The sequence below is a fragment of the Aulostomus chinensis genome, chromosome 14 (assembly GCF_037954235.1).
Source record: "Aulostomus chinensis isolate RoL2024-O1b breed Wild chromosome 14, RoL_Achi_v1.0, whole genome shotgun sequence".
Taxonomy (NCBI): Eukaryota; Metazoa; Chordata; class Actinopteri; order Syngnathiformes; family Aulostomidae; genus Aulostomus; species Aulostomus chinensis.
The window spans coordinates 22,935,229-22,953,848 of record NC_141333.1 but is presented as its reverse complement, the minus strand read 5'-3'; the positions used below and the strand labels follow the sequence as shown (position 1 = coordinate 22,953,848).

The following is an 18,620-nucleotide window of genomic DNA, read 5'->3' as shown; positions in this document are numbered from 1 at the left end:
TTAAATATTACTTGTACATATTTAATAAGAACAGATTTGTCTATTGTTTAAGCACATTTGCTGTTTAACAGCCTCACTACTGAAGACTAGTGTACGCAATCATTGTGAGGAAATGACTTCTTCAACCAGCAGGGACCGAGGTGATATTAGCTAAATTGTATACTTTGGCACTTAGAGCGTCAAGCACATAGTGACACTGTGATTCTTCTGGTGGTGGTGTTGTTTGAAGAAGAGGCACCTCTGCCAGCGTGATGTGTGTGATGTTTAGTTCTTGTTTAGCAGCTCGGCTCTGCGCCGCGTCAGGGGACGGACAGACGAGGCATTAGTGATGTGTTTACCATCTGTGCAGGAAGGACGGACGTGATGGGAAAAGTTGAGGAAGAGAGGCATTTTCATGGTGCACGTAGAGAAGAGCGAGGGACATCTGAGGATTTACTGCCACTTGTCAACTATTACTTATCAGAGAGGCAGGTCACACAGGGTTACACCCTCGTGGGCGTCCTCCACTTAGAAAACAGGTCAGGCAGGATGGTGTCTTTGAAGACCTACCTGGGATACAAGGAGATAATCACATAAGAAGTAGCTGGAGCATTCAGAGACCCCCTGCTGACTGAAAATATGAACACACCGCAACCTTTCCCCTCTTCACACATTAGTCGCACCCGTGGAGAAAGAATCCATCAGAGAGTGTGAAAGTGTGAGAAACATCACCAAGCTGTTGTCGGCTGTTGTTCAGGAGGATGCTAGATGTGTGCGGGATCACAGTTGGTGACCTCAGAATTCTGGGAAGTGAAGGTGACCCGTTAGACCCGGGGATGTCAGGTAAGGACGAGTGATAGGTGAAGTGATGAAGCCTTCTGACCGTGCTGCGACACTTTTAGCACATCTCCGTGCAGATGGATTTGTTTCGATTTGTGTTACACTTGTGAGTTGTGGTATTTTTGATTCAGTCAAGCAAGTCCTGTAGGATTTGATCATGTCAGCACGAGTCTGTGTGATTTGGCCAGATCAGCCCTCTGCCTTCACAATCGAGGCAACGAGAGACAGAGCGAGGGGTGCACCAGGGAGTAGGTTAAGAAATCTGGGAAGGGGTGAGACATTGATAGAGCGAGTGATGGTGGGGTGTTTTTAAAGAGGTGTCAGGCTGTATTAATGCTTCATGTTTCCCTCGTTGCCCCTCCTGCTCGTGTTTTTTAGCTGAGCTGTGGGCTTAAGTTTCTGGGAATGTTTGTGCAGTGGAAACCCTGGGTAATCTTGTTTCTATTGTTCTGTTTCAGCCTGTGTCGAGCTCTTGTCAGCAGACCTGGACCACGCTTGCTTTTCACGCAAACACACACGTACACAAATAGAATCAGCCATGTATTCGTCACTCTGCCTGTCTCCATCCTGACTCTCCCATTGCCCCCTTCTCATGGAATGTGGGTCAGAAACGAAATGCCGAAAACACATCCTGGTAAAATCCTTGAATATTCAAAATGTTAAAACAGATGTAATTCATGCAGAGAGACGGGTGTTAGTGTGCAGACATGGAGTCTGCAGAGGGATTGCTGCACGTCTTTGCTCTCTTTCATTTCAGCCTGGGTGTTGTGTCCAGCTCTCCCCATGACACTTCAGTAAACACAAGCGTAACACATATACCTTCTGTTACCTGTGCGTCAATGTGTGTGTGTGTGTGTGTGTGTGTGTGTGTGTGTGCGCGCGCGCGCTTCACTCAAATGAGATTTGTAGTGTTTTGGTGAAGCTGCCTGTGTTAGCGGAAGCACGCCAGTTCGTAGGTGTGACAGAGGACTGCTGTGTGCGCGGAGAGCCACCGTGTCTAAGGTCTTAGATTACTCACAGAAAGAGCGTTCTCTTCACGGCCCGCTGCTCTGATACACTCAGGGAGGAGCGTTGGAATAATACATTTAATCTCACAGCATGGCTTCGTCTTATTTTGAGAGAGGTCACGCCTTTACCCTGACAAATGTAACGAGAAGGAAAATGATAAATAATAAAACTTCTTTTGCCTCTGCGCTCCACCCCTCAATATGGGGCCATCAAACAGGAATATTCCAGAAAAAAAAGATGTTAACTTGTTTATTTTTGCACATTGTGTCCACTGAAGGATGAAACAATAACATATATACAAGGCCTTTTAATGGGTATGTTCTTGTTAGTTACATATTTCAGATGGCTCGGGGGGCAGATCACTCTCTCTGTGACACGTTTGGTTGTGAACTCTCCATCGCTGGACCTACAATCAATCAGCAAGCGAGTGCGTGATGTTGTGTGACTCCTGTCCAGCCTCCTGTCCCTGGTCGTATTTTTGGAGCCGATATTTAACATGAAAGCACAACTCAAAACATGTGTACGGCAATAGAATCTGACAGAAACTACAGTGCATGTTAAAAACTCCACCGCAGCTCACGGATCAGCGTGTCTGGTGCTCAGCTGACGTTCTAACGCCACAGTGCATCTTCCTCAGGTTCCTCCTATATGAAGACAGGTTGTGGTATCAAAGCGTCAGCGTGCGCCTTGATAAGACTGTCCTGATGTTCCAGGCCCTGGCCTGAGAAGCAACAGGAGGAAACATGCCTTTCCCCATTACTCCATCATACATGGTATTTATTTGATCGCCACCTGTTTCTTCGTTTGAAGACTGGCTCGCTGGTGGAGGAGCCATCGGACTCCTGACCACTCGTGTCTAATCGTGACCACGGCTCCCAGCAGGACAATGTGTCCTCAAATGCTGGTGTTGGAGACATTTTCAGGCTCTACTTCCTCTACGTGTGCAAAGACTAAAAGCTTCATTTAGGCCTTTAAGCTCGCCGTGCCGTTTGAGTCCAAAATAGTCTCAAACAGGTGATTTCATTTCTTCTTTGCAACATGTGACTCCACAACGGGGTCCACTGAAAATAGCCGGTGAGACAGATGGTCCCCAAAAAAAATGTACTTTTGAATTGTGTACTGAATTGTGAGTGTTTGTTGACGGCGCTAGTTTCCAGTAAACACAGGATGACGGACAGACCTCTCGTGTTTGTCTCAGCTCAGAATTAATCATCATGGTCTTGAGTCATCTAACAAGTGCGAGACATCTTGTTACCCAACACGAACGCACATGCGCACATGCGGGCGCGCACACACGCACACCACTGCCACTGTAGCAATAATATCTTAATTCACCCCCTTCCCATCATTCCAGAGTTCATTACTGATTTCCTCTCTCATTTTCCTGTCTTTTTTCTGCCTGGTTTTATTTAACAAAACTTTTTTGTTTGGGTTTTTTTTGCTGTCTGTAAAGCCCAACGTGTCCAGTGCATCTTCCCAGGTGTGTGTACATGTTTGCATCAGCAGAGGAAATGATGGGAGATTAGTTGTTTCTGGTGTCATGGCTCTGTGCTGAGTGTCATATAAATGTTTGGGGAAGCGCAGCCGTGTGTAGGTGTGTTTGTCAGTGTCTGTGATGGAGCTTGGTAAAACAGCTCAGATTATGACGGAGACCTTATTTACACCACAAGAAAAACAGACACAAACACTCACACATATGTTTGGTCCTTCCTTGCAGGCACGCCAGGTCAACTTTAAACAGATATTAGCTGCTTTCTATTTTACTTCAACCCCCAGAGTTTCTTCTGTGGCCTGTGTGTTAACAGGGGGGTCAGAGATGAAGCTCCTCCCCGCACACACTGACTGATGTGCATGCAAACACTCGAGCGAGGCTGAGCTGTACCTCAGTTATGACTCACAACAGCGTACGCCAGTTAGTGACGCAGCTCTCAGGATATTCATGACGAATTTCATGTTTTATTCACCGCAGAAAACTCACTCCGCAATGGAGCTCTGAATCTATAGCAGCCTGTGATGACATCAGGCCAAGTTAGAAATGACAGTACAGGCAGAGCTGAGGTCAGCGAGGCCCACTTCACACAGCTGTGATCCACCGAACATACAGCTAATAACTTGCAAACATCCAAGCCTTCATCTCCAGCCCATTTCCAGCCTATTGAAAGGCTCTCCAGGATGGAGGGACTGACAGATGTAGTTCATTGTGTGCAGGCCAGGATCAGCCCTCCCCAGGACTGCCATGGTGCAACAGTGCCCCCTCATGTTTGAAGTCTCCAGTCTCTGTGCATCATGTCTTGCAAAAACCATATCCCACTTATGCAAACACACACAGAAAGACTGGATACATGTTTCCATATAATATACCGCCATTAAGAGAAGAACAAGATGGATGTCAGTTGCTTGGTCACACCTTTGCATTCAGCTGGATTCCAGCCAGACTCTTATTTTGAAATCTCTTTTCCTTGTGATGGAAAATTGTTCACCCCCACCCCCCAAAACCACCACCACTGCCTCTCAGTGTGAAACTGGAATCAGATGGGCTTCTTCAATGTTTCCCGATTCATGATTTTTTTTTTCTTTTTTAAAAGATCTTGAATCGTGTCAGTCTTGATTGGCTGTGATGAAAAAATGCCTGACATTGAAGCCGGTTGTTTTCCTTCGAGTCCTGTGTGATAAACTGTGGTTATTGCAATCTGCTCCGTCTCGAGTCCGTCTGTTTACCTCAGGATGTTTTCTCCCTGCTGGAGCCTCCTGAGTCAATTAGTAGTGGATGTAATGTACTGTCCTTGGCAGTATTAGAGGTGTGTGTGTGTGTGTGTGTGTGTGTGTGTGTGTGTGTGTGTGTGTGTGTGTGTGTGTGTGTGTGTGTGTGTGTGTGTGTGTGTGTGTGTGTTTACTGATGAATGCGTATGATTCAGTTTCTCTTAGTGTGAGAAAAGTGCGGGAGGTTTTTTTACATGGCCCTGGGGTTTGTGGCTGCAGAGCAGCTCTCATCTGGTGAATTACGCCATAATCTGTTGCAGCCCATGTGGCGAAAAACACACCTCGTTAATTCCACTTTGTTTCCAAACACTTGCTTTAATGCCGTTTTTTTTTTCATCATTTAAAACTCACTCATTTGTAAAACCGGCAGTGTTCCAAAAGAGCTGCAGGTCATAGCCAGTGTATGATAAGCAGGCAGGATGTCGTGTGCCGGGTTGACGGAGTCCAGCCGCAGTGACCACCTTGTGGCTGGCTGGCGGTGACAGGGCGTGTTTGTGTCTGTGATTGGATCCCATGTCTCCGCTAAATTATAGCCGTCAAGCTTGACACAGAGCCAACCTTTTAGAGGAAAAGGGTGCAGATAAACGCCGGGAGATGAACGTGGAAGCAGCTGGAAGAAGACTGAAGCGCTGATGTAAAAGTGATGTAAGCGCTTTGAAAAAGCTTCAGCGTGTGTGAAGAATGAGGCGGCTGCCTGTGCGTCCCTCCTCTGGCGAGCTGACCTTCAGCTCTGCGACTCCATTGATTTCTCTTCCAAAACAGCCCGGCATGTAGATCTGTGAGCAGGCCGCTTCGACGGCCAGAAACAAAACAGACCCACCTCTCGCCCTGTGCGGTAACTCAGGTCTCATTTAAAACAAAAGATTTATGCCTCTGTGTTCCAACCAGTGAACGCAGCGTCAGGCTGATGGTGCCAAACCAAGGGTCGCCTCACCTTTCACAGCTGTCCCACCTTCCCTGCTCTCTGTCATTCTGTGTCTCCCTGTTCAATCACGTCTCCTGCCAGACCATCAGACCCTCTTATCTTTAGCCCTGCCTTCGTTTCTTTACCTCTGCCAAGGATGTTGTGTTTCCAGCCGTGTCTGTTGGTTTGTTTTTCAGTCCATCTGTCAGCATGATCACGCAAAACCTTGAGGTTTTCACGCAGTGGAACACGGACCAAAGAAGAACCCATTACATGTTGGTGCAGATCCATGTAACATAACAAGAAACTGCTGCTTTTTTGTTTACACTGGCATCGGCGGCCTACACAGGGCTCTTATGTTGTTTTCATACACTTCTCCTCAGCCATTAATTTTATGTTTTCTCTGTGCTGAGACAAGTAAGAGCAGCGGTCAGACTGGAGGATGCATCCCATAATTTACCGAGTATTAATAGAATTGTAGTATGTAGCTGCAGTTCTGTTTTCAAGCAGCGTTTTCAGCCGATCGCCTGCATCAGTCTGGCGGAGAGCTGAGCGATATGACAAACTCTTGCTCACAGAGGTGGTGTGATGTTCTCAAGTCTTATTGGACCTCAATCAATTTTAATAAGAGGGAATATGGTTGTGCTTATCGACAGAAATCTAAAGAGAGACATTTCGCAAGTCGTCCGGTTTATGTCTTCTGTTACGACCGAAGTGTTCTCACAACCCACTTTTGTTCGTTTTTTTTCTTGAAGTGAAAGGAAGGACACAGGAAACAGAGAGAGATGCAGAGTGATGTGATTCATCCCTGATCTTCCTCTTCAGGAAACATAGGATCCTGTGTGCCGGCTCGCTCTTCTTTCTGTTTAAAATCACGGTTCCCCTTCCCTCGTTAAAGACGCCATGCGTCGTCCGCACCTTTCACACAAGACAGAGTAATGGCTGTAAAAAGTGAGCCTCACATCAACTTCATTTTTCCATTCCTGCTCAACTTCAGGCAAATTTCCGTCTTGTAATAAACAACAAATTCAAGGTGAAGACACTCTGGGGTTCATCATTGTCGCAGGTAACACTGAGCATGTGTCCTCGTGTAAATATTATACACGTGTGAGCGCATTAGCAGGCTCAGACGACAGGTTGTCATTCACGGAAGTGTCCTAGCAGGTTTCCCCTGTGTTTTGGTGTTGTTGAGTATTTCTAAACCTCAGCAGGGAGCGTGAAAACATACCCGTTTGTTATCCAGCTGTTCTTCAAGACAATAGTAAGTTTGCTGCAGATAATTTAGAGTCAAAGCTTCGTTGCCATCTTCTCACTTCAAGATTTATGCATTTAGTTTTCAGAGGTTTCCCTGTATTCCTTCCAGCTTTGTGTGTTGTTATTTGTGAAGGCAAATGGGATGTGATTACATATTTGCAAATGAAGCACATGTGTGTGTTTCCAAAAGAATGCAGATGAGGGTTTTTTTTTTTTCTTCTTTTGGTCGCCATGGTAACGATGGACTGTCTGTCATTTATGTAAGTTGACTCCTGGCCAGGCTGACTTCTGTTGACTAAAACATATGACCTATAGCCATCTCTGTTTGTGCTCACCCAAGGACCCCCACGTCCACTGCTGCCCCTCCCCCTTGCCATTGGGCCTCGAAAAAGGTTCATTGTGCAGGCAGGGAGCGAGGCAAGTGGGGCCTGGTTCTGGTTAGCGTGCAGCGCTGCATCTGAAACACTTACCTTCCTCCAGGGGTTGCATCTGGAGCTGGTTTCCTGTTCAGGCTGTGCTGGGCAGGGGCGGAGTTTGGCCCAGCTCTCTGATTGGGTGAGATTGAGCCTTTATGGAACCCAGGATGGTAAGAATTGCCAAACAGTAATCTGTCAATCACTGGCATGGTGATTCAAACCAGAACACAATGCAAGAGCGAGCATGTGATTGGTGCAAAAGCCTGAGCAAGAAGCCTGCCGTGTTTCAATCCGCTGCTAACAATCCAGGCACAAATTTAGCATCCGCCATTGGTTGAGTCTATTTAGGGAACAAAGATGTGTTATGATCTACACTTTAATCCCAAAACAGTTTTTCTTCATAGAGACTCACAGTAATTTCAACTAATGGCTGTATTTTAGTAATTGCAAGCCCCCAAAATTAGCATTGTTTTGATAGAGTAATGCCATTGTTATTCTTTAATTGTGCGTAATGGTCCCATTAGACCGTGGCAACAGGACCAGTGGATTCAGTAATAGTGTGTAATAATAAAGTCAGCTTCCTGTTATTACTGCAGTAATGCTGCAGTTCAGGCCCCTAAATCTGCTCTGTTTTTAGAGGGGAACCTAAACACCACCTTTGCTGTGGGAATGTTGGTGGAGTTTTAGAAGGTTTACTGAAGACCGTGATGAAAAAGAAGTACAAGTAGGTCAGTCATATTCCAACAGCACCTTTCACAGATGTAAATCACAGGGATGAAAAAAAGAAGCCTTTGCAGTGAAAAAGAGAAACACAATTAAAACGATATCAGACCAGAATAAATGAAACGTGGAAGAAAGTCAGACTGCCTGAATTAGAAAGACAAAACTAAAAAAAAAACAAAAAAACAAAACATCTCCAGCTGCTTTTTAAGAAACAAAAAGTTCTGCATGAAATCAAAAAATGTAATGGAATTTTTCTGTGGATTTACAGATGTCAGTCAGTGATTTAGACATAAATCCTATCAATGTATAAAAGTAAAATGGTCAGTTACAGAGGAAGTTTAAAAAAACTCTCAAAAGCTGAAAATAAATTTGATAAAAACAAAACAACATTTAAAAAAAAATTATATATATGTGTATATATATATGTGTGTATATATATATATGTATATGTGTATATATATATGTATATGTATATATATATATGTATATATATATGTGTGTGTGTGTATATACATATATATATATATATACATATATACATATATATATACACATATATATATATATATATATATATATATATATATATATATATATATATATATATATATATATATATATATATATATACATCTGCAGGACTTGTAGAAAGATGCAGAATGAAAGATTAAATTTCCCTGAAAATAAATTATATCTGTTTAATTGTTTTAACAATTTTATCGGTTCTAAAATATCGCAAAAACCTAGATTCCAAGCGGTTGAGGATCTCTGAGCCAACAGCACGAACAGGCTGGTGTATCGATGTGTGGAGCTCAGGTGCTGACTGACCAGAGACACGTCTGAGAAACGGTATCGTCTCAAATACCGTCGAACCAACAAAGGAGCGAGACGAGGGTCGACACAGGTTCAGCAGCTCTCCGCTGGTGTGAGCTGGAGGACCAGAAGGGGCTGAACAGCCGTGCTGAGGTGGCCACTTTCTGGACAGTTAAGCTAACAGTTGCTAACGAACAATAGCAATCGCTCAAATTGGCAACTCTGGCCTCCGACAGGTTCATATTGTTATTGTTAGTGTGTGACATCATCACATACTGTCTGATGATGAGATCGAACACATGACTCATCTGTCTTATGACCGCCATTCCACCCCTGAGAACATGTGGTGAGTTGAGTCAACCTGGTAACTAGTAGACTAGATTAGTGCAGTGAGGGAGACACCTGCTGGCCTTTTACCTTTAGGAGCTTCACATCATTTTTACAGTGGATATGTAAATAGTCACAGCTCTCTCCTGGCAGTTCCACCTGGACTCAAAATAAAGGTGATATTTGCAGATGAGTGATTTTGACAGGACAGCATTATTGCTGTGTGGTCCCTGTGCTTTTAAAAGCTCCTTCTGCAAAGCCGAATGACTTTAATGAAATAAAACGCTTGATACCCAAAAGCACCACTTTAATTGTGTAATGGAAGGCACAACGCTGCTCCACTCCATTCTCAGCAGTGCACAGTGCACCACCTTTCCAGCGAGCCCGAGTGCCTGTGTTGTGAGTCGGGCATTGTTGAGTGCAGCTTCATTGCTGGAAAAAGCTTCAGCCCGGCGTCCCACTCAACTCCACTCATTTCAGCCTTGGTTCTGAACCAAAGAGCTCCATTTCCTGCTCTGGCGCCGTCGCAGGCAGCTGACAGCAGCTTTTGTAGACCTCCTGTAGGGACCCAGTTACAGTGCATGTGAAAACATGCACAGTCTGCTTAATGTTAAAAGCAAAATGCTCGTCAGATTTATCACAAAGGATTTCCGAAATGTTTTAACGGTGCACTAAGTGTTGCTGCATGGCTTCAGCGCGATTTCATTTTTGTCTCCAATCGTAGGCGTCTCCCCTTGATCCGCTCGCTGCCTGCCCCCTGAATAATGAGACAAAGTCTCGTCTCTGGAGACGACACAGGGCTCACAAACAGCAAACTAACACTGAGTGCACAGGATGCGCACATAAACACAACAAACCAGGTTCCAGCCAATCACCGACAAGATGGTTGGGGATGGGGGGGATGGGGGGGGTTAGCGCATACACTGGGGCATAAGCAGAGTCGATCGAGTAGCGTCGTAGCTGTGACGCTCGTAAGCCATTTTTCAGTGTAATAGTTTGTTATTCCTAGCTTACTCTACAGGTCCAAACTAGGACTAGCAGCGATTCCAGGAAGGACAAATTCAACAGGAAGTGTCTCTTTTGCATAAGCTCATAAATTTTTGTTTTTAAATATATCAGCTGTAACCATAACCTAATATCATAAAGATATTGTATAAAGACTTCGAATATAAATTTACTCCCCGAACAGTTGGAGTTTGCTCACTCATCTTAGCAACGTTAGCGCAGCACAGGTCCACTTTCTCTTGCTCTGTGCTCTGTTTGTTTGTTGTTTACAGTAAGTGAAGTGACGTCAGGCAACAATGCTCAGTGCACCTTTAAGGTGAGAATTACAGCCTTCATCCATTTTCTCATCACCGTGCAGGACCAATGATCAACGTGGATGCGATTATCTGACCTGTGATTTTCTCTATCCAAGCCAATATTTGTCAACACTGCTTCTGATTAAAATGATAATCATTTTTCTCCACATAAACCAGTCTGAGAAAATACATAATAAATCACCACTTAATCAAAATAGCAATATGGCCAACAGCAATATTCAAATTGCAAGAACACGCCACATTTGTGAAAGCTAATGTTCGTCAAAATATTAGTTTAAATTAAACAGCGTGGTGCTGATCATCTTCTGTAGACTTTGGAAAACATTTCAGAATAATGACTTAAGACTAAAACAACTGCAGGATCAATCGACATAATCGCAGTTGGATAGCACGGACATCAAAATATTAAGTCACTTCACGTGGGAATTCTAACTCAACAAGCATCTAATTAGTTTATTTAATCTAATTTCTTCAATTTAGCTCATTCTTTTCAGTGCAAAACAGAAAACATTTTTCTATAAAGAGTTTTTCCTCGATGAATCCACTGCCCTGTTTTTAAAATTCAGGATAATTGCAACTTTGATGCCACAGTCGCGTCCCTGAACTGCACAAAGGGATGTGAAAATGGACACACTTGAAATCTTTTGGACAGAAAGAAATAAGAGGACCAAAGAAAAGCGTTACAGATAAAATTACATTTGCATTTTTTTACAAACTAGGTGTAATAAATTCTTTCATCTTTAACCTTTCATGTTCTTCGCAGCTTCTTGCAAACGATGAAATAAGGCGATGACGATTATTGAAGACTGCTGAGATTCACCAGACCTTTTCACTTGCTGTTCGTGAACCGACCTGCAACTGTGTCAAACAGTAGTTAGGGTCACATGCCGAAAAACGATAAAGTGAAAACCTGCACTGCTCCCACTAGAGACGACTTTTTGCCTGGTCAGAGACCCAGGAGGCGACACCCGTCAGCTTCGTGCTAATGATAGATGAGGTGGGAGAGTCTCCACGGAGCTCCTCTTTCAGCTCCTCCTCTCTCCTCAGACCTACGCTTGGAGCTTCTGATGCCAAAGTTACATGGCAACAGGTAGAGTTGGACGGCTCTGGCCAGAATGAAAATATCATTTGTTGACAGAAGTCACGCTTCTTTAAGAAGCTGAAAGCTCATACGAGCACTCCTGGACGTGTCCAGACAGACGTTTATGAGATCAATAGTTCCTCCTAAGTGAGAGAAAGTGCTCTGGTGGTTTCATTTCATCCAGAAACCCTTAATGTCCCCCTTTGTCTCTCTCGCTCTCCCTCTCTTGCGCTCCACTGTGCCGGCCCCCAGTAATGAGCGAGGGGAATATCCTGAACATTGTTTGGCAGTTAGAATGCTTGCAACTTTGAGAGGTATTTGATTTCACAATGTTTAAGACGAAAAATGTGTGGTTGAATGGTCCCCACGGGCGGAGAGCTGGCGGGGGAGAGGCCCAGTTGGAGTGAACGCACCAGCCAGAGAGCGTTCTCATGATGCCTTGCTCGTTGTGACAGATGTGAAAGTCTCTGTCCACAGCAGCGTCTGTTCCGGGAAACTGCGAACATCAAGTCACTGAGGTTGATACGGTGATGTGAACAAACTCCAGAGGGGACAGTCCTTTTCCAACAAGACTTGCTCCATGAGGGACAGTCAGTCAGTCAGTCAGCTCTGTGGCTTTGGCCGCCACCTCGGAGTCTGATTGTATTGCGTCGTTGGCTGAGTGAACAATTCTTCTGGGTCAGACACAGGATCTCTTCGGTGGGCCCAAAGCCCCTCATTCTCCGAGCAGAGACGGTCTGTTTGTCTTGGTGAGAGGAACACAAAGCTCCTCACATAGCAGTCCCTCATTAAAATGAAATATATCCACAGGGGCATTTGTGGCTCTATCAGACACAAACCTACTGTCCTGTCAGCAGTCGTCTGGCAGACTCTCATTTAAAGCTTTGTAATCTCTCACTATCTTCCTCAACTGCTTTTCTTCTCCGCTTCAGTTTCCACTCTCTCCCTCCACTCTGTGACCCCATCGCCTCTTTCTCTCCTTCAGCTCTATTTTTCATGAAATTTTCATGCTGTTCATCAGACAGACCAACCTCCACGCCCTTGTTTTACAGCTCCATGAGCTCAGCCTTGTTGTGGCCAGTGTTCTATAAACGGTCTTGTGATCTACAGCGTGTCGGACCTGAGCTCAGCCATCGTGAGGGACTGTTCACTCACCAGAGCAGGTCACTGCACCTAAACACTGGCCAGAATGTTGGCTGTGTGTGTGTGTGTGTGTGTGTGTGTGTGTGTGTGTGTGTGTGTGTGTGTGTGTGTGTGTGTGTGTGTGTGTGTGTGTGTGTGTGATAGTCAGAGAAAACTGTTCAGCCAATCCAACAAAAGAATTCAACGAAATGAAGTGTTACATCAGCCACTCCAGTTATAAAATTAGCGAATGGAACCATGAGCTCAGTCGCACCGGTGAGTTGCTCAATATTTAAGCACAGAATTTTTTTTTTCTTTTCTGTTTTTTTTTTTTTTTTTTTGGAAAAAGACACGATCACTCCAGTAAATATGAATGCGAATGAATATTTCACATCAGATGACGTAAATAATCCTCCTGTCATACGTCAGTGCAGCGTCTTTCCTGCAGCAGTGCAGAGTTTTAACACTTTGCTGAGCAGGAAACATTTCTGGTGAGGAAGGAAGAGTTTTGAGAAATATGCTTCTACGTTGTTGTTTTGCTTCAGAGTGGAATGATGAATACCCTTTTCTACAGTAAGGAAAACACTCGTACATGTACAAGTACTGATCTGTTTTCATTGGTTCTTTATTTGACCAACCTTGGAGGGTTAGTGCTACTCTGAATGACTTGTATATTCGATATCTGTCCACTCCAACACGCCTTATTCAAATGTGTGGTTCATTATTAGGGTCATTATATTAGCATTACAGGTCGGGCCTGACCCATACATCAGGGGCCTATCCCACACTTATCATATTAGCGTATATGTATTCTGATATTCGCAGATATTTAGAAAGACATTTAGGACCCATGAAGTGCAGATAAGAGGTCCTGTAGTGATTTAGGATGGCGCAACGTGGTCTGTCCAGCAGAGAGCGCTCCGGCACCTCCGCCCTGCTTATTTAGATTATTTTTTAGTTTGTTAGTTGTTTTTTTAGTTTCATTTATTTATATATTTTTCAATAAAGTGAGTATCAAATCGCACATTAGACATAGAGAGTCTATTTTCAGTCCAGCACTAAAATTCACTACATCGGCGACACATATCTGTAATCAGGGTTTTCTTTTTCCTTCTCCAAAATCCGTGTCAGGCTCAAAAATTCTACATCGGTCGCGTCCTAATTATTGGCAGCATGGCCCAGGTGGTAGAGAGGTTGCTTAACGACCAAAGAGACGCTGGTTCAATCCTCACTTCTGTGTTGAAGTGTCCTCGCGCAAGACACGAAAACCCTTGGTTCCTGATGTGGTTGGCGTCTTACTTGGCAGCCTCCACCAACTTTTTACGCATGAAGCCGTCATAGTGGATATCATAGTCAGTCAATATATGGGAAACTCTGGAGTGTGGAGTTGGCTTTTTGGTTCTAAATTTCTTATATATTTTTCATTGTGAGAGTGAGATTGTAATTTACTGAGAAATTGCCATTGAATTCAAGCCTAAATCAGGCCACTAACTTTAATGGCTGAAGAGTCAGATTATTGAACTTTGCTCCAGAAATCAGGGGAGAAAAATCTCCATCTCCTGACGAACCACCTGCTTGTCTGACAGGCTCTGGGAGACTCAGCCTTCCCCGCTGTGCTGAGGCAGCTGCTGCCCTTGATGAAGCCGCGTGGAGGCGAGGACAGCGCGGCCTCAGGGTCCAGATTCAGGGAGGATGAGTGTGGGCCTGATGAGCTGATCCTCCTGCTCGTCTACCTGTACTCGCTAGCTGACGAGGCGCAGCCCGTCGACCAGGACGCCCACGAGGAGGAGGAGCTGGAAAAGTTGGAGATGGAGCTCATAGGAGCGCTCACCCTGGTCATCATCCAAGAGACGGAGCTCAGCCCCCTGCTCCGAAAACTCACCGGTGAGAGAAAACTTATGTGATCTCAACCTAATTACATCCTGGTGCTTAGTTTTTGGATGCAGGAAGAGGAGAGAGATTACACGTGGCAAGAGGGAGTAGGAGACTGTTTATTTCCTGCCTCTATCTCCAGGCCTGTTCATGGGAGGATGAGAAAGTCTCCCCTTCTCTCTCTCTCTCTCTCTCTCTCTCTCTCTCTCTCTCTCTCTCTCTCTCTCCCCCCCCTCTCTCTCTCCCTCCTGCTCCTTGCATCACACTCTTGCTTGTTCACACACAGCATGCACTGCCAGATCAATATATGAAGCAGCTAAACAAACAGTCAAGTGTGAGAATGTCTGAATTTTGCGTGTGCGCAGAGAGAAATGAGAGCATCATTCACTCTTAAACCTCCACAGCAACTCTGACAACGCAAGGTCGGTTATATTTGTGGTGTAAATTTGCTAACAGGCGCAAGTGTGTATTTATACTAGTTTCTTTGCTGGTTTAGCGGAGCTGGGAAGCGTGTGGTGGTGGGGCAGATGAAGGCCGGCTCTTAAAATGAATTAATTGTCTACCTCCTGACCACAGCCAGCGATACCTCCCTGAATAATAGCCTCTTTAACCTTGAGCCTGCACGCAGGCCGTCTCCTCCCCTGCCACATAGTTCATAATTAGAGCTACTTTTAGTTGTGGTCTGCTCCGTACCTTAGCACACACCCTGAAATAATACACCGCATATCACACATCAGCTCACGTGCAGTGTATATGGGTTAGTAAGTTTGTGTCGAGATTGTTCATCTCCTCTCTTTCTTTCTTTCTCTCTCTCTCTCTCTTTCCAACTTTGTCTCTCTCTCTTCCTGTTCTACTTGGCCCTGTGTGAGTAGAAGGGGCCTCTTGGCAGGCACAGACCCAGAGATGTGGCTCATGTTAAAAACCTGACTCTCTGTTCCAAACACTTCATTGGAAATTACCCTGTCATAGTGTGCCAGGTGTGTTTTAGACACAAAAAAAAAAACACCCTGTGTGTGTGTGTGTGCATGCGTGTGTATGCGTGCGTGTGTGTGTGCGTCCATTCAGAGGAATTCCGCCTCGTGTGCACCTTTCTTTAAATCGGAGCCACGCACAAGCGTCTGTGTGAGTGTTTTTATGGCAGCCGATAAAGTGCTTGGCTGCAGTAACATGAGGCGGGAGGTCGTCTTTCTCCACATCCAGAGAAAAACATTGATTGTGACATTCTCCCCAATTAAATGACTCAAATGGAAACCAGACGTTGAATGAAACCTGGTCACCATGAGAACAACGTTTTCACAAATTCATCTTTTCTCATGTCCCCGGCTGCAGTGCGCAGCCGGAGCTGGTTGCTGACATCACACATACACAAAGTGAAACAGAAGAACAATGTATACATGCAAGAACAACAGAGGTGGACAAAATGGTTTAGGACACAAAGCCAGCCAGGACAGGCGCGTGCAGACGCCCCCTCTCCTGCTGACCGCCTCCCAGCTCCACACAGCGCCTCAGTCCAGTCCAGCCTGGATCTTTGTCATGTCTCCAATCTGTGCTGGTTGACATGGTTTTCTCTGCCGCATCTTCCATAGGATCAACACATTCACGACTGAAGAGTGTACACACAAAGTTTAGACCTGGAATTGCGCGTGCAAGTAAATCAAGAATCTTTGTCACATTCATCAGAACTTTGTGACTTCCGTTTTCCTCTTAGGTGAGATCAAAATGTAAGTTTGCTCCTGAACACTCATAAACCAATAAGAACCAACACCCACTAGAATTTACTGAATGAAAACTTAAGAAAAATGTTGTGCTATTACTCATTTATTTAATTATTCCATCCATCCCTCCATGTTCTCCCTCTCCTCCTGTTCAGGGTGGTGGGGGTGGAGCCTATCCCAGCAGCCTTCCCCCTGGACAGGTCACCAGTCCATGGCAGGGCCAACACATAGAGACAGACAACCATTGGCTCTCCCAGCCACGCCTACGGTCAATTTAGAGTCTGGATTAACCTGGTCCCTCTTGATGTCTTTGGACTGTGGAGGAAGCTGGAGTACCAGAGAGAACCCAGCAGGAACAGGGAGAGCATGGAGACTCACACAGAAAGACCCACGAACCCACAACCTTCTTGCTGGGGGGCCACAGTGCTGACCACTGCTCCACCGTGCCGCCCTTAAATGAATTATTCTTACATGTTAACTCTCAGAATTGAAGTTGTTTCTTCATTTTTGCTGGCCTGGTGCATGAACCAGCTTCATTTTATGACCTCTGGCTGATTTAGAAGCAGCTCACATCAGTAACCTGTGTGGATGCTGTCATAGAACTAAACGCAGCTTATGTTGCAGAATAACTAGACGGCACTGGGAGAGCTCACGTCTCCTGAAGGTGACCTTTTGACCCCTTGGACTTTTGCTTGAGCTCTAATTAACGCTGAGGGCGGCAACAAAACATGAAAACTAACCCTTAAATAAACTAAACCAGCTCAATAACACAGCAGCAGGTTTGATCCAAACCCCCGGTGAGCACAGTGGTAAGAGTTAACTTGCCGGTGTCCTCTGTGCTCACGCGTTTGGCGTACAGTAACAGAGAGAATTGACAGTCGAGCTGTGACTGGAAGGAGGGGCTGAATTATGGCTCATTAACTCTACATGTGAACCGCCCTCACTGACAAGCTTCTGCTCTGCTACTGAACCTCTGATTTAATAACATCTGACAAAATCACCACAAACTCAAAGGAATTGGCATCATGATACCTCTCGCCTGTGCATGAGAGATGACCCCTCCCTCCGTAGAGAGTGTGAGTGTATTGTCTCAGTGTATGGCTTTAATTAGCTCGTATTTATCCAAGAAAATGCCTCAGCTTATGCAGACGGGGAAATGGGCTCTTAAACCGAGCGCTCCACAGCCAACACCACATGTTGAAAGAGCCGGATTGGTTGTTGGTGAAATTATGGCTGGAGAACAAATGACTGGATTGGATGAAGAACAAACTGCTCTCCTGAAGCCTGGAGCCTGATTGGCTGCTGCCACACACTCTGTGGTGTGTATATGAGCAGAGTGTGTGTGATGTGTGCAGGTTGTAAATAGCTCCCAGCAGTTACGGTTAATCCCTCGTTCCGTTGTGGTAATAACGACACTGATGCTGGTGAGACAGCAAAAAAGGTTTCCTCCGACTACTTTATGGATGTGTTTCCTGTCCAGCCTGGTGGATCGCCGTTTTCTTTGGTGCGGCGTCAAACCTCCTCCCCTCTCCGTTTTCTACTCTTCTCAGCATCGGCTACAATGAGCCAGGAGAGAGAGAAAGCAGGCCAACCAAAATGTTCCTAATTCCTTGGCCTAGTCAGCTCAGTATGATGGAGCATAGTTTTGTGTGTGTGTGTGTGTGTGTGTGTGTGTGTGTGTGTGTGTGTGTGCCTGTGTGCCTGTGTGTGTGTGCGCGCGCGTGTGTGTGTGTGTGCGTGCGTGTGTGTGTGCGTGTGTGTGCGTACGTGTGTGTGTGCGTGCGTGCGTGTGTGTGTGTGTGTGTGTGTGTGTGTGCGTGCGTGCCGCAGCTCCAGTAGTGAGACTGTGAGTCCCCAGATGGTGATGAGAGCACTGACAGAGGAAAGGAACAAGTTGACTAAATAACTTTCAGAGCAAGATGTGCATTTAACTCAAATTGCGGCGGTTTCATGTCATGTCCTTCTCTTTCTGGGCCTCAGACTCACTTTGTTATTCATTCTGTCAGTGGGGTGTGCACAGGACGGGGGGGGGGGGGGCAGTGTGAGAGCCAGACCTCCCCAACGCCACTGTTTGGGTTGGCACAGCAACACGGGCCAGTCGAGGGACATGAAAGGATCACCAGAAAACTCTGGTCACCAACTCCACGTCTGCCTATTTCTCAGACTTTTCTTCTCTGTTTTTCTTCATTTCCTTTTCCATTTCCACATCTCTCTCTCTCTCTTTCTCCCCTTTCACTCTTTGTTACCACCCTCTGCTTCTTCCCAGAGGCTCGAATGCTCCAGGCTGGTTGCAGGAGGAAGTGAACCACAAGTTGGTCTAATGATCGCGCCTGATTAAATATATTTTCCCTGTTGCACTGTGTTTATGAAATTAGTCCCAATTATTTTTAATTGGTGGTCTTTCTTTCCTTCCTCCTCTGTTATGCAAACACACACGTGCATGTATGAGGCTACACTGTAGACCCCTGGGTGGAGCGAGCAGCC

At 45.4% G+C, this 18,620-nt stretch overlaps 1 protein-coding gene across 3 annotated transcripts in view; it reads left to right on the top strand.

The window, feature by feature from the left end:
- Positions 1-18,620, top strand: part of scfd2 (sec1 family domain containing 2) — an 87,696-nt gene that overhangs the window by 28,347 nt on the left and 40,729 nt on the right. For all 3 annotated transcript variants that reach the window (XM_086224641.1, XM_086224640.1, XM_086224642.1), the window contains exon 5: positions 14,136-14,433. In XM_086224641.1, the coding sequence (XP_086080767.1) occupies positions 14,136-14,433 (298 nt within the window). The remainder of the gene's footprint in view (positions 1-14,135; positions 14,434-18,620) is intronic.